The 15763-nt window shown below is 38.5% G+C and overlaps 2 protein-coding genes across 10 annotated transcripts in view; one reads left to right on the top strand and one right to left on the bottom strand.

The window, feature by feature from the left end:
* The window catches only part of GRK5 (G protein-coupled receptor kinase 5), a 348710-nt gene that overhangs the window by 217235 nt on the left and 115712 nt on the right, over positions 1-15763 (top strand). The gene's annotated exons all lie outside the window — the stretch shown is intronic.
* TIAL1 (TIA1 cytotoxic granule associated RNA binding protein like 1) overlaps positions 1732-15763 on the bottom strand; it is a 30648-nt gene continuing 16616 nt past the window's right edge. For 3 of the 7 annotated variants that reach the window (XM_075504437.1, XM_075504438.1, XM_075504439.1), the window contains 6 exons: positions 15386-15494; positions 14984-15079; positions 14815-14899; positions 14402-14525; positions 13781-13920; positions 1732-12831 (listed from right to left, as the gene is read on the bottom strand). In XM_075504437.1, the coding sequence (XP_075360552.1) occupies positions 12714-12831; positions 13781-13920; positions 14402-14525; positions 14815-14899; positions 14984-15079; positions 15386-15494 (672 nt within the window). In that variant the 3' untranslated portion in view covers positions 1732-12713. The remainder of the gene's footprint in view (positions 12832-13780; positions 13921-14401; positions 14526-14814; positions 14900-14983; positions 15080-15385; positions 15495-15763) is intronic. The other 4 variants (XR_012776117.1, XR_012776118.1, XR_012776116.1 and 1 more) reach the window with 4 other exon arrangements.

Here is a 15763-nt window from a genome sequence, read left to right as displayed (position 1 = left end):
CCGCGCGCGGGGCGCCCCCCAACCGCCGCCTCCTGACGGGCGCCGCGGCCGCGCCCTGCCCGCCGCCCGCCGGCCGTGAGGGGGAGGCAGCGCCTGCCCGCTGCCTGCCTGCTGCCGCCTCACCGCCCGGCCCGGGCGGGCTGGGGAAGCGGGGCGGCTGCAGGCCAGGCCGGCACGGCGGAGTACCGGTGCTGTCAGTGCCCCGAGCCTGGAGACGGGGCTCGCACGGTCGGCGGGCCGGGCCCGGCCCGGCGCCTCCACACTCATTCCTCCGCGCCGCACCCCGGCGTGAGGGGAGCAGCAGCACGTCCGCGTTACCGTGAGGCACACAGACCGTCAAGTGCAACGTGGCAATGGTGGGTCTTCCCTCGCTCTCCGGTGCCTGTGGAGAACGGCACCCTTCTCCTCAACCCCAGACCCCTTCGCTGTGGGTCCCCAGCTGCTCCACTTTCATCGCCCTTCCCTGCCCTTCCAAACAGCACCGTTATTTCAACCTCATCTCTCCCTCCTCCTCCTCCTCCCAGGCTCAAGCCTCCTACTCCCCAGTCTGCTCCTTTCATCACACCTTTGGACATCAGGCAGCGATCTCCACCGAGCATTCAGCCCCCAGACACCATTCAGTCTTTGCTGAGCAGGTGCAAGAAACAAAAACACTTCCCTAGGAGAGTCACCTTTATGAATTTGTGCGCTTTCTTATCAAAACAGAAATGTCAAGTTCCTTGTGCTGGGGCAACTCCCTTTGCTCTTCCAAGACATGGAAGAACAATTATTTCTCAACAGGAAAAGCACAGTTACAATTTTAACAAAGGTATTTTCACTTTCAGAAATATTTCAAAATATTTAATAAAAAATCCAGCATGTAGCCAGGGTGAGAAATTTGTGTAATTCTGACAAAACTGTATAATTCTGTGTAATTCTGTAAAACTGACAAAACTGAGACAATTACCTCAGGAAGCACAGGACAAGAGTAGTGGGAGGCAATGGGAGTGCTTAAATCCCACTGAAAATAGCACCGATACCCAAAAAGTCAAAGAAATCACTGCTAGCAGACAAGCCAACACTTGTTTTATTTCCACCTAAGCCAAATCCCATCCTGAACACACAGTAAGGCATTTATAACTAGCTCTGTTCACAGAGGGAACTTGGATGGTCTCCCCATCTCACTGAAACGTATGGATATTTTCCACTTACATGCACAAGGCCAAGATTTCATTCCTGGGAATTGGTGACACCAGAACGCTGAACACAAGAATAAACTGCATCTGTGCTTCCAAAATAAACAACAGCACAATACCTTCCAGCTGAAGTGATTTGGCCTACACGCCACTGGACTTCTGCCTTCAGTACCAGGGCCAAAAGCTGTGTTAGCTGGTAAAGATTTCTTGGCTCTTGGTGTGGATTAGGAAAAAAAAAGTTTGCTACGCTGCTGAGGGAACTGCTCAACAGCTGCACGTGGCACTTCCAAGCAGACGTGTGAGACAGGCACGACAGTATTTGGACCACAGCTGGCATTTCTGTGCAAGCATCAGAGGAGCAGAGGGATGAAGCACGACAGCAGCAGTGCTCGGGGGCACAGCCGGGAGAGGTAAGGCACCTGGACAGGCACAAGTGAAAGGAAAGTACACGGTGTCAGTTTTGGGAGAAGACAGCTTGGACATGCGCTCTAAAAGACTTTTCAGTCACCTCCATTAATGCCAGGTATTCCAAGGCAGTACATTTACACTGAAGCAGTAGGGATTATCACCCGATTTTATTTTTCTTTAAGAATCAGGTCACAAAGCCCAAAGGTTTCGATTTTAAATGTTAAGAACTAGTACTCCTAGGATAACTACATAATCTTCAAACTAACATACTGATGACAGGTTATTGGAGTAGTTTTAAGACTTAACTTCATGGATTTGGAGATGGGAGTACATAAGAAATACAAGAATGCTTGGAGACCAAAGACTGTGCCCATGGTGCATGTTCCTGTGCTGGTATCTCCAAGAAGCCCCACGGAGCCCAGCTGTCCATCTGCACTCCATTCATATGCTGCTAAACCTGACCTTCAGGTCTGCCACCGATTTACCTGTAGAAGCCAGGACATTTTCTGTTCCTTTCCTCCCCTTGATACAAAACATTGCTTCCAAGATTCTTGTTTTCCCCTCTTTTCCTTGAAAACGTTACCATGTGGGCCACTCCTGCAGAGACAGTCCCTCGAGGTGGGCACACCAGTGCCTGCTCTGTCAGGGTCGCTGTTCCTGACACCTGTTCCAGGTGTTCTGCTCTCATGTTTAAGACTCAGTGCTTCATTAGACATAATGACATGAGGGAATTTTACTTCCAGGTGAATTTGGTGGAGATATTCAGGTGTGGTTCATTTGCCGGGGATTTTTTTGTCTTTTTCCACAAATAAGCTGCAATACCTGTATATAGCCACATGCAACTTTAATTACGACTTAATTCATACTGTGCCAGTGTCCACATGCCCAATCTATACACTCTTACATTGATTTTTAGACCTTGCATCACAACTCTCTTACCAGCTTTTCCTTAATTTCACAGGGTAAAGCTTCCCTGAAAAATTAAGCTAACATAACCCACAAGTTTGTGTGATAACCTTTGGCTGTCAAACACGTTCCCCAGACAGCAGGCCATGCCAGGTACTATACAGCAGAATATGCACTCTGTGTACTTACAAATACATTGCACTTACATCTAAAGAACTGTGTACCATTAAAACCAAAATGTACTGAAATTTATATACATTTTGTGAATGAAATCATACCATCTGATTATATTTTGTTTAGCACTACTCAGTAATGTTCAAATAGTAAAGTTCACTTAAAACTGAATGTAAGAGCTTTCGCGAGCCTTGTATCTCCTGCTCCATTCTGTACGTACATGACTTGTTAGCATATTGTGTGGCAGCAAACCTTGGGCTGCTCATTATCCTAAATGAGGGCAGGTTTAACAATTCAGATAAAGTTCAGCAAATTTTGCATTGACATTGGTAGGAACGGGGGAGGAAGAGAAAATGAGAATGTGCAAGACACCCAAAAAGGCAGAAACACACTTGAAACACACTTGATAAATCTGTGATTTCAGGCAAAGATATTAACGATTCTATTTTAAAATTTTACTTGTATCCTGATGATTAATTGGTGGTCTTAAATTTAAATAGCTGGTTTTGAAAAGAAATGGAAGCGGTTGTGCTTAGCTGTTGCCATTGCAAAAATCTATTCTGGAACATACTGAACTATGAAGTATGAATAACATCACAGAAAATTCCTAAAACATGCAGCCAAATTGCAGTTGACAGACTCAAAACTGATCAACAGACTATGAGAAACCTGACTCATGATTTAAAGCCCTGATTTCATTTACACCAACGTACGCAACTGATTTCAGTAAAGGTACTTATTTCCATGACTGTAAGAACTTAAAATCTGAAATGTTAACAATGAGGAGAGGCCTTCAAAGTAGGAAACTCCCATCTGCTACACAAAAAACCCCTTCAGAATCCAATTTTAGACTTGCAAAGTTTATTTTCCAGTTATACTGCACATGTTTCTAAAGCACTCCAAGAACATGGCACTGCATAGGTGTTACTATATACATTAAAGGCCAGATTCACAGACCTTGGTTTACAGTATACTGCAGCCACCTGTTCTGGAGGTGACACTCGCACCTGTAAATAGTGTCTCTGCTGCCAAGTTTCTTTCAGTTACCCAGAAACAGCCCCAACTCCTACCAGAGCTGCAGCGGTAGGAGCTGCTGATTCAGCATGTTCTCCAGCTGCCCAGTCAGATTCCTGTCCCACCTGGAAATGTCTTCTGGCTCCCTCAAGTTAGTACAAGGCTTACAACACCACTGTCCCCAGCACCATTTTCTTTGCCAGGCCATGTGGTAGAACAGACACTACGAAAAAACAGAGCTCACATGAGAAGTTCGACTAGACTAGTGTGATTCAAAAGCCCACGCACCGGGATTTCTACGGGAAGTTTCCTGCCTGTACTACCAAAGCCAGAGCATCCTTGCGAGAATTTTTTTTCTCCCCTGCTAACAATCTTGGCTTGTAATTGGCAATGAGGTTTTAAGAGCTGAAAAGACAGAGGACAAGATGTTTAATTTTCCTCAAAAATCTCTAAAGCAAATGAGCATGCTTTTGACTGTAATGATTCCTACAAAAATTCATTTTCACTTAAACCCAAGGACTAACCACATCATCCTCACTTCTGTAAGAGATTCAGAAAGCCAAACCAAACATTACTATAATTTTATAACTTTCAAAGGACTTTTTGACTATGGCTAACAGTTCAGCATTTTGCCCAGATATGTTTTCACATTAATTTAAACAGAAAGTAATCTTAATATACATTCTATAGATGGCCAAACCTAGCCTCATATGATGTGATATTACAAGGTAACAGTAGAAAATAAGGCTGGATGCCACACTGCAAACTGTATTCTGGCCAGAAAACACAAGGCATTTTAATCCATGAGAATACATGCATAAAAATCGTAGCCTGTTCAGAGTATAATAGGTTCAATACATAAAACCTGGTTTCCCACTTCATGAACATTCATCTTGGTGTTCACGATGGGTTGGCACACACGGCTTTAAAGTTTTTCCTTCCATATCAGCCAATGCTGAAATGCACACAGAGTATCATGAACCTAGAGGGACTCAGATTTTTTTTTTTTTTTTAATCTAAATATTTCAGCTCCTATGTTTTCACAGTTTAAACACAAAGAAATCAGTCACAGGCTCGCTGCTAGAATACACTAGAGTGTGGTTAAGCCAACTCCCTTTGGAGAAAGCAACGTGATGTGATATTGTTAGGATCTGGTATTTTTTTTCAGTTCAAAGCCAAGAGTCACTTTTTAGTTATATTAACCTTAAACCAGCAAGCCATTTTTAGTTTCAAATCAAGTTATTTAAGTCTTAGCTAAATGCATTTACTATCTGAAGATTCACAAATACCAGTGAAAGAGCAGATAATAAAACATGGTTTTAATCTTTTAAATTAATCAGAGAAAACATAAACATACCCTTCTCGTAAGGTACACAGCATAAAAGAGCTTTGAAGAGAATTCTGGTAGAAAACTGTATTCTATTTCAGGCTTGCCTAAATAAATCAGGGGAATTTGTCCAGCACCCCTCACTTTGAACTCAGAGAAAGCTCTGACTCACTCCTTTGTAATACTTTCTAGTATAAGGAGGTTCACAGGGTCAACTTTTATCCCTAATCTTGTGGAACATTCCTCAATACCTCCAACTCCAGCAGCTTTATGCATGCCAAAATACAGACTGCAAAACTCTAGCAGCGACATTTAAACATGCAGAAACCAAATTACAGGCTAAGTAATTCCAGTAGTGCTCCTCTCTTATATTAGTTATACCTAGACCTCTTCATAAATTGCACCGAGAAAAAAACAAGACTAAGTGTTTCAAAGCTTGCAATTTAAGTGGGTGAATTTTTTTAAAATAGTTTTACGTTCTTCTTTGCATCTCACAATGAAGAAGTAAAAATGTTTCATTAGGTTAGTAGTAAATGCATATTTAAGTTTCATAAAAACCTTACTCAAACTAATCTTACTTCTTGAGTTTCTTCAATTTTGTTCTATAAAGAAGAATTCAGGTGAAGGAATTCGATTTTCCTTTTATAGTGCCTTTAAATTGCAAAAAAACCCAGCAAATGTTGTCTTTTTTTTTTTACCCTCCAGGGTACCTCCAGGATTTAAAAACAGCTTTCAGAAAACAAAGTAGCACCATGAATTGAAACTTGAGATGAAGAAATATGGTTTTCAATAACCGATTTTACCACAATAAAAAACTTGACTTGGTAAAACAATATTCGTATATTCAACTAGAAATGAATTAAGAAATCATCACCAAAACCTTAAAAAAAAAAAAGGCATTCTAAGCCCCTCTGGACTACGTGTAGTTAGGACTGATGGGGGGGCACAGTAAAGAAATCTCAAGTTTTTGTGAATTATGTCCAGTCTAGTACGAACCTGAAGATACCAAAAAAGGTACTTAACACATGCTTTCAACATCCATCTGTAAATACTAAAACATGTGTAAGAGTACAGAAATCAAAAGATTTCTGGAACACAGGGGAACACTAAAAATGATACCTGAGGTCAGCGTGTGTTTCTGCTAAGAACCAGATGCAAATGCAACAGATTGGCTCCTTGTGAATGGAAAGCAAGTACAACTCTGTTGACTAGAAACATACATAATTAAAGTGAGAAACACACCAAAATAGACAGGGTACCAGAAGTGAGATATATACACAGCCTTATCACTGAATCACAACCCACAATTTGAGTACCCATATGTATTTTCTGCAGTGAAAATAGTTATGAAGGAATGCCTGTTTCTACAGTCTCGGTAAACTAAGATTTGGACGTACTTGGATACTTCTAATGAGACTGCATCTTGCCTTCCTTTTATTTAGAAGTCGTACAGACAGAAAAAACTGCAGCAATACTTTCCAGTAAGATTTTGCTGTAGAAACATTTCAATGAAACGTCAGTTTTCTAAGCTATGCAGCTTGTCAGACGCTTGTTGCTAGATGCTGTGACCTTGTAAAATGTATTTAAAGCATACCTTGCCAAATTTCCATGTATACATCTTGGAGGACAGGTTCTATATTGTTTCTTAAAAGGCCATGAAGCAAAAAGATGCTGGAAGGAATACTCTCAGAAGTCAACATGAACGCAGCATCACCTTAAATCTTCAAAATGCAACATATATTCAGCAATATACGGTGGTCCTCTGACCCCAGGTATTGACCATTTCAAAATATATTAGCAATACACATGAACAGCTGTTACACTTCTAGAACAAGGTCTTGTTATACAAAATTAGCCATGTGTTTAGATAACTAGTCACAAATACAATAGAAATTTCTCCTACAAAACCACAGCATATACCTGTAAATGAAAGAAGCCCTAAGATAGCAAGAGTTCAGAAAACAATGTTGGACCTCAGCCTTCTCTGAATATTTGCAAAAATACAGGACAGATTTATTCTCTAGAGAACACAAGCGTTGCACTTAAAACAAAGCAAGCAGCAAGACATAAATGTTTCCAGCATTTGACCGTACAAACAGTGATCCGGTACGGTAGCTGTAGCATGTAACGGCAGCTCCAAGAGATTGATTCCATCTTTACGGTCTAAGCAGTATTCGGGTAGCCTCCTTGTGCTTTCAGATGCAAGTAAAAATGGTTCTACAAGTAGAAATGGTTCTACAAAGGTATATTGCAAAATTAAATGGTCCTTTTAGTAACTAAGAGGGTTATTTTCCCCACAGTCAGTACCTGAGTTGGACGATTTGAACTAAGCAATAAATTGTATCAATTGGTCTTTCCCATCATGCTTGATAACCCAACATTAAAGGAAACAAATAATTTGTGGAATGAAAAAGATCTGCTTCATTGAAAGGACCAAAGAAACCACAAAGAGCATTTTTCATGGAACAGCACCCCAATAATAATTCTCCATTTATTAAGGTCTAGCTACTCAAATGGAGGACAGCAGCTTTTCATCATCACCTGTGATATTTAAACTTCTACAGAGTTGGCTCTAGTAAGTCAATTTCCATCTAGGAAATGTAAGCATTATTCAGTGTTTCATGTGGTAGACTTGTGATTCTTACTCAATTCCTACCCACCTCTGCTCCAGAAATTAAACATTTCAGGAATGGGAAGACATTCAACAAGCAGCTGTGCATATCTCAAACTACTTCAATTATACAAAGAAAAGGGTCAATATAGGCAAACAACAGAATGCCAAGCTAAGAGGTCTAAATTAAGCAATGGTCTACAAATTCAGATGCTTTAGGCAATTTGCTCCTTTAAGTTTTCTTTTTTTGTTTAGTCAACTTAGGTATTCTAGCTTGGCTGTTTAATGTGCATCTATTTTCTCAGGAACCAAAAAAAAAAAAAAGCCAAAGGTTGTGTTTTCTATTTTTGTAATTTTAAAGCAACATTCTTTTAAGCAAGGAAATAAAACAAGTTTGTGTCTTAACGGTCACAATCCTCTGGATACTGCCACAGTATCTGTGTAAGCTTGTCATGATTTTAAATGTTTGACAATAAGTCTTGGTACTGATGCTGCTGCATCATGCACACTAGCCTGGCATGCGTACCACCTAGTCTCACCATTTTTCCCTTTCCTCCTCCTCCCTCCCCTGCAAGCGGCTGGTAAAGACAGCTGCCAAGTATCTGGAATCAGTGAGAACCTGGGTTCATGCAAAGAACAGCGACTGATCTCTTGTTTTCAAAGGGAAATATTCAAATGCTATCACCCATCACTACAGAAAAGTCAGCTTACACTGAATTCCCTGACACAACTCCATTAAGTGTTTTTCTTCTAAACAGAAAAAATACCGTCTATGCAACTCTGATGTCTTATTGACAGCTTGAATACTAAGATACAAGGTGAAGCAATGTTTCTTTCCACAGCGTATCAGCAATACTTTAATAACAAAGACTCCGATCAGCTTAAATCAAAGCATGAGTAGCTGTGTATTTCAGCAAGAATAACTTGTATTCAAATAGTCATTACTGATGTCAAATTAACTTTGAGTCATTACCCTTTAAATGTCAGTAAGCAGAGCACATATGTCATTCACATCCATGATCTAGATCAGCAGACATCCCCAGAAAGATGACAGAATCAGTGTTCACTCATCAACATAAAGTCCTGTTTCTTTTTAAAGTAAAACACTCAGGAAGCATTTCAGCATCTTCTTTGATTTGAAGTGATGGTAAAGGGCGGGGGGAGAGCTTTATCCATGTGATACTGAAAAACACAAATATCTCTTTTTTTTTTTTTTAAAACAATCAACCGGATTCACGAAAGTTGGCCAAAATGAAACACAACAAAGACCTTCCCAGCAGCAATAGCCTTGCAGTTGCCTTTTTATGAACATTATTACATAGTGAAACCCTTAAATCTAACGATGTTGAACAAGCACCACATATGATCAGAACAAATAAATTCTCACTCAGTTTCAAAAGAACTTCCTTTTGATATTACAGCAGCAATCCAGATCCCAACCTGTATCTATATATGAAGATTCACTTTGGAACAAGGCAGTTCTTTACTAACCCCATCCATTTTTTTGAAGTATACTGAATAAAAGATTGCCTGTATCTTGCAATATAAGAACAGTGCAACAAAATCTTTTATTGCTGATCAGGAAACAGTTCCACGTGATTAAAACAAAGACTTGTGCCCTTGTTCAAAAACAGTCAGATAATTAAGAAGTATCAGACACTAACCATGTCCATACAGGTTGAAGTCTGCTTCCTTGTGTACAAAGATAAGAAAAACTAATCACTAATTTTCTGCAAAACTAAGCCTTATTCACTATGAGACTTTTTTGGGGAGTGAAATGAAGGAAATGGGAAATGGTTTTGATACAGTGAATAGCTGTCTCACAAAGTTATCTTAGGAAGGAAGAAGGTTCTGCAGGAAGAGTATGTCTGAAAACTGTTAAGAAATATACACAAGGAGGCAGGACTGATGAAAAGCTACATGTAACCTTAGATTTACAGCCTTACTACTGCAACTCTGCAAAATACAAAATGGTTTTGTATGAAAAATTTTAAATAAAACATCTTTTACATGATTGCAAGTGCATAGTTCACAAGTTCAGCCTTGTATGCCTGTTGTGAGTTTTACAGCAAAGAGGGACAATGTTTTGACAGATGACAATACAGGATAAGCCCTTTATCATGTTTCACTTTTATTGAACATTTTCTGCAAATGCAGATTACAACCTTGCTTCAGGTTGCACGCATCAACTTAAGCCATGATAAATCAATACTTTTTGAAATCCAAATCCTAGTGGCAAGGGGTTAGGTAGTGGTTGATTTCTGTAGTTAGAGAAATTACAACAGTGTAACAGTCACTCATAAAAGCAGTATGGTGCAAGAGGCTCTTTGGTGCCAAAAAACTGTCAGTGATGCATTTACGAATGCTACTGAGTAGAAAGCAATCCAAATTACAACTCTTCCTCGCAGTGCTATAGAAACATTAAAGGACACTGGAGACTCCCATATCTTGAGCAGTCTGCGAAGAAATTATCAGCATTAAAGAAAAGCTGTATAAAAATCAATGACAAAAGACTTAAATGAGAAAGTATATCCTATCTTTCATCCTGAAATACAGGTCAGGTATGGCCCAGCTCTACAGCAGGCATATTAAATAATCAGATTTAAGGTGATCTACACATTGAGACCTGAAAGATCACTGCCTTAATTTCACACCCATTTATATGGGCATTTATGTGGCAGTGTACTTGCATCATCTAAATCTTCAGTAGCGCCTTAAGAACATACTGCTCACATACCAGCATGCATCCAGAACATAATCATGTCAAACACCTAGAATTATGTAGAAACCCCAGATTTCAAGTGAAGTCTCAGAAATCCTGAAGTAACTTGCAATTCATGTATCGACTGACTCACGATTTTTTTTTTAAACCAGATAAGTGTAACAAAAATGCAGACTTACGTGTGATTTTTTTTTCCAAACTACAATGTATAGGCCGATCCTCGCGTAGATATACACATATATACAAAATTTATAGAAAAACAAAAGTCCTGTAGACAAGATTCCTAACTTGAGCGGAAAAACACTATGTATACCATAAAGGAGAAACAGAGATAAAGGGCCAATTCTGTCATCACAAGCACTTATGGTTCCACACTAACTTCAGTCATTATTGCATGCACTAGATGCCCAGAGTTACAAGTACCTCTGGGTACAGTTGAGCCACCTGACTAAACTGCTCTTCCAGGATATCTCACTTTCAACCTGATCTAAAAGTCAAGGTACTATTTAGCATGTCAAGTAGAAGAGGAGGAAAAAAACCTCACGTGATTTGCTACAGCATTAAGTGTAGTTATTTGCACAACCTGGCTGGGTTTAACAAAACTGCAAGTTTCCACTTCAAAATCTATTCTAACTTGCAACAGCTGCATGGTAAGAAACAGAAAAGATAAAATACGCAGCTTTTCAGACACTCATTTAGAACTATCATCTCGAAAATCAAACATTCCATTTCTTTTAAAATGCAAGTTTGCTTCACCAAACTATCACTGCAAATCCTACATTTTTTTTTAATTGTGCCTGCCTCAGTGTATTTCAGTATACAGCTGAAACATTTGCACCCCCTAGCTGTCACAGGTAAGACACAGTACTTATATCTAACTTACATTCATTTTCAACTTCAAATTTATTGAGGCAGTTTATATCAATGTATCCATAAAATAATTCAGAAATAACCCAAGTATACCATTTAAACATCTTCATGATTTATCCATTTACACACTCAGTACACAAACAACCCAGCCTCTGTACAGGTTCATCACATGCAAACCACCCATAAAGACAAAAACTTTAATTAAAAATAAGTCACAACTCAGTGTACTGTTTCAACTGCATCTCCATTTACCAAATGGCACATTGAATATTCTCTAAAATAAGATGTTTTTAACAATCTTGTTAAAAAATTCTTGGGCAAAATAGTTCTAGACTTAAAAAACATCAAGATTTTTCAAAACACTCAAGATACTATACAACTTATAATAACCTTGAAATAGGTTTACAAGGTTGTTAACCAAGGTATTTACATACCAAATAACGTAAAGCAAAAAATTCGTATTTCTAATGACAAAAAGGTGATGCATTAAAGATTTATGAAATTAAAATTAAGGCTCTTTGTTATAGTTCTTTATGTAACTTTACATAATAGCCAACTTTGGAAATGTCAGTCTTGCACATTCTTGTCAATCTACTGCATTTAAAGCAGTAGAGTATATTAAGTATTACTTTGAATAATTACATTGCTACTTCTATGTTTGAGCATGCTTTTGAAACACTGTAATTATGAAATATTTACAATGTGTAGACTTCAAACTTTATGTAAAAGCACAAGTATGACCGTCTGATTTGAATACAAACAACATACTTGCAAAAATGTTTTTACTTCTCAAAATTAAATGCTAATTACTATAGTCTTAAGAAGCAAACCAGCTCCGAAAAGTTTTAATGTGTGCCTGAATGTGGACAGTAAAAGTTACGTGAAATTACTCAGACAGTACTGTTTTTCATTTTAGACGGAACTATTCTTTGTATCAGACTGTTTTCTTTAAGCATGTAGAAAAATTAAATATTTTTTAAAAAAATTCTTCCAAGACCTACATATACTTTCTGAGCTATGCCCATAGGTTTCTTGAAAAATCAATACTGTCTAGCAGGTTGTAATGATTGGTCCACAGTTTATTTCAGGATGTGTGTTCAACTAAAAGCAACTTGCTGTTTTTCAACGTCATTTCTCTTAAAAAGCACAGTGATATAAAACACTGAAGACAGAACAAAAAAATGGAATGGTAACCTAAAGATCAAATTCATTAGCCATTTCTCCTACTATATCAAAATTTGTAGTCAGAATTGTCTTTATTGACTTTATTTTTCATTTTTATACACAAAGAAAAACATGTTCATATCCATCATGAACAAAAACTTAAAAAGGCAGAACTAGAAGACATTTGTGTCCTTCACCAAAGCAAAGCTGTGCTAAAGGTTCCAAACATTTCCATTTTTAAAATAAATATTTTCTTTTTTCATTGTCTACATTCCAGTCTTCAGAATGTCACTGGAAACTGCAGCCTATCATGAAATACACACTTTTAAACAGAGTCCCAGCTCACTGCGTTTGGTAGCTTGCCATACCATATCCAGCTTGGTTAGGTATTACAGGAGCACCTTGTCCCTGGGCAGGTTGAGCACCAAATCCACCCATCCAGGCAGCAGATGGAGATTGGCTTAAAAAGAAACAGGATGGTTAAAAAAAGGAAGGGGGGGGGGGGGACACGACACCAATCATGCAAGCTAGTCAAGTTATTTACAAGACAACAGACTAAAAAAAAAAGAACATAAAAACATACTTCCTACACTACTGTTCATACCAAAATAGAACAATTTCATCTTCTCTTTAATGAGTAATTCAGATTAAGTGCTACAGCATGTGATTCTTGAAAAATATCATAAGCTTTTTAAGAACAAAGAAAAAAGCCCCACAAACCTTGGGTACTAGTTGCATGGGACAACTGCCTCCAAAGGCATGTACATACGCAGGTGGCTGTAAGTCAACATCAGTGATGCAGAAATGCAAAAATTTCCCAACGCCTCAATAGCATGAATACCAGCGATAGGTTTATCAGGGCTTAAAATGTTTAATTGGCAAGAGATAATGAAGAATTACATAAGCAAAGAAGTTACTTTTAAAAGTATGTTAAAGCAAAAAGTTGTTGTGAAGACTTCAGTCTTCAAGAGATCAAGTATTAAAAGCCCACCCACATTCTGAAACCGCACAAGTTAAAATGTCAGTATGTAGTTTCTTCTTTCCAGGGTTATGAACCCTTTTATGTAGATACCTGGGCTCCCTGGTTCAGACTCTCCAGTACTCACCACTTCAAGTCAGAATCCAGAAAATTTTTAGGTATCAGACAAGACCACCATCTGAAACTCTACCACATAAGAAGTCTTCGTGCCTTGAGTCTCAAAACACCCATACACATAAAATGTGCGATCGAGTACAAGTCAGAGTGACTCACCCCATTATTTGGTCCATGGCAATCATTAAACATAAGCTTTAAGCACGTAGGAGTCCACCTAAGGCTTGAAACCTTGTGCAATCCTTGAACCAAATGAGCCTGAAACTCAGATTTAACATTCTTGGAATATTCTAAAAAATTAAGTACAATTACTCACTCTACTCCAAAACCCTGTTGATTCCATGCTTGGCCATACATTCCATATGATGGTACTTGCCACCCGTTAGCCATATATTGCCCGTACTGTTGTGGATTTCCATATACTTGGCTCCATTGCCCCCACTGACTGTAATCCACCTAAGGAGAAAATAATTCATAGTACTTCAGGTTCTAGAGATGGATTATGTTCCTTTTGTGCTGCTAAAGGCAAAATTTTTGGCTATATCAATCACAGGGCTAAAACGAGCAATAATGAGATCAGAAAAATAAGACATCACTATGACTTAATTAGATCCTTGTACTGAAAAAGGTGTTTGTGTGTATTTGAAATATCAAAAAATATTTGGTTGGATAGTCACCTAGTCTGCAGTAAGTGGACTAGCAAGAATCAGAATTACCTCAAAGTTTCTCCCTATCTTGAATCATATCCTGAAGAGAGTAACAGATATTCCATCAAAATCACTAGCTCAATTTGATGAACAACTGGAACATAACTGAGACAGAACATGGAATTTCATAAGAACACTACCACAGAATTTAGCTATCATAACTGGGAAGGCATTACAGGTATATACACAATTGCTTTTGTGATACAATTAAAAGGTTAAAGTGCTGTTACCTGTTGGAAGTTTTTAGTCATATCAGGGGATTCTTTACCCCAATAACATTTAACGACATGTCCTTCAATTGTGGTTCCATTAACTGAAACAATAGCATGTGCTGCACTTTCATGGGTTGAAAATCTAAAGAATGCAAAAACAAACCAATGTTATGCTTTATAGCACTTTCACCTGATTGTTAAAAAAGTGACTCCATACATACAGGAAATCCAGAGAAAAAGACCTGCTTTCACAGATACTCATCTTCTCAGGTAAAAAGATTGGTGGCCACTTTTAAAAGTTCCAAATTTTTCTATGAATATATGGTGACAGCTTTTAATGCATCAGCAGAAGTTCAATCAAGTGAAATTACAGAAAGATGAAACATTACTACGTGAACAAAGTCACAGATTTTATTTTTCTCTCTCCATACCTGACAAATGAGTAACCTTTTTCTGGAAACACCCTTATTTCCATAATCTGTCCAAACGGTGAAAAAGTCTGTCTCATAAGTTGATCTACAACATATAATGTTTTGAATCAGTAACCACCTTGGTGTCCAAAAAGCTTCAATAATAAAAAAGCAAAAAACCAAATCATACCTGTTAGCCCAGAGGCAATTCCTCCACAGTACACAGTACAATTTTTTGGACTTGACTGATTTACTACATCTTCAAATCTCAATTGTTTTGTATTATCTATAAAGAGAGAAGTCTGTTTTTAAGCAGTAAGATAACAGTAACTGGAAAGTCCCAGATACCTACCTTGTACACAAGTATGAATTATACATTTAACATACACATCCACTATTTTATGACAGACCAGTAGTGCCACCACTACGTTGATATAATATACCAAAAAAAAAAATCTATTCTTTAAGATCTGGAAGTCAGGCTAGATATGTAATTAAGTGACATGATTTTGGTGACATTATGTTTTATTCCTCTATTGAACAGTGCCATGCAAGAGAGCAAACACAACGTAGCATTACATGAAGGTCTTACTTTCTTGTGTACTTTTGGGGGCTGGCGGTTTCCGTGTTGCCCAGTTAGTTCTGATCTGACGGCCTCCCAACCACTGGCCTCCCATGTGTACAATAGCATTTTCTGCATCCTAAAAGGATTAAAATAAAGATTATAACACATCCAAACAAGAAGTATGTACAAGTCTACTTCCAAGAAAGACTTGGCTGCCAGTTAATTCTGTTGACAAAACCATTAACAGTACTAAAAAGTATATGAAATTCTAAACGACCACAGCAAGCAGCCAAGAATGAAGAACGTGAAGCCAACTGGTTACAGAGAAGGCCCTCACAAGTGATTTGGTAAAACCTTCCTCCCACCCCCATTTTCTACACACAGGTTAGAAGATAACTACAATCA

The sequence above is a fragment of the Mycteria americana genome, chromosome 6 (assembly GCF_035582795.1).
Source record: "Mycteria americana isolate JAX WOST 10 ecotype Jacksonville Zoo and Gardens chromosome 6, USCA_MyAme_1.0, whole genome shotgun sequence".
NCBI lineage: Eukaryota > Metazoa > Chordata > Aves > Ciconiiformes > Ciconiidae > Mycteria > Mycteria americana.
This window is presented reverse-complemented; position numbering and strand designations above follow the sequence as displayed.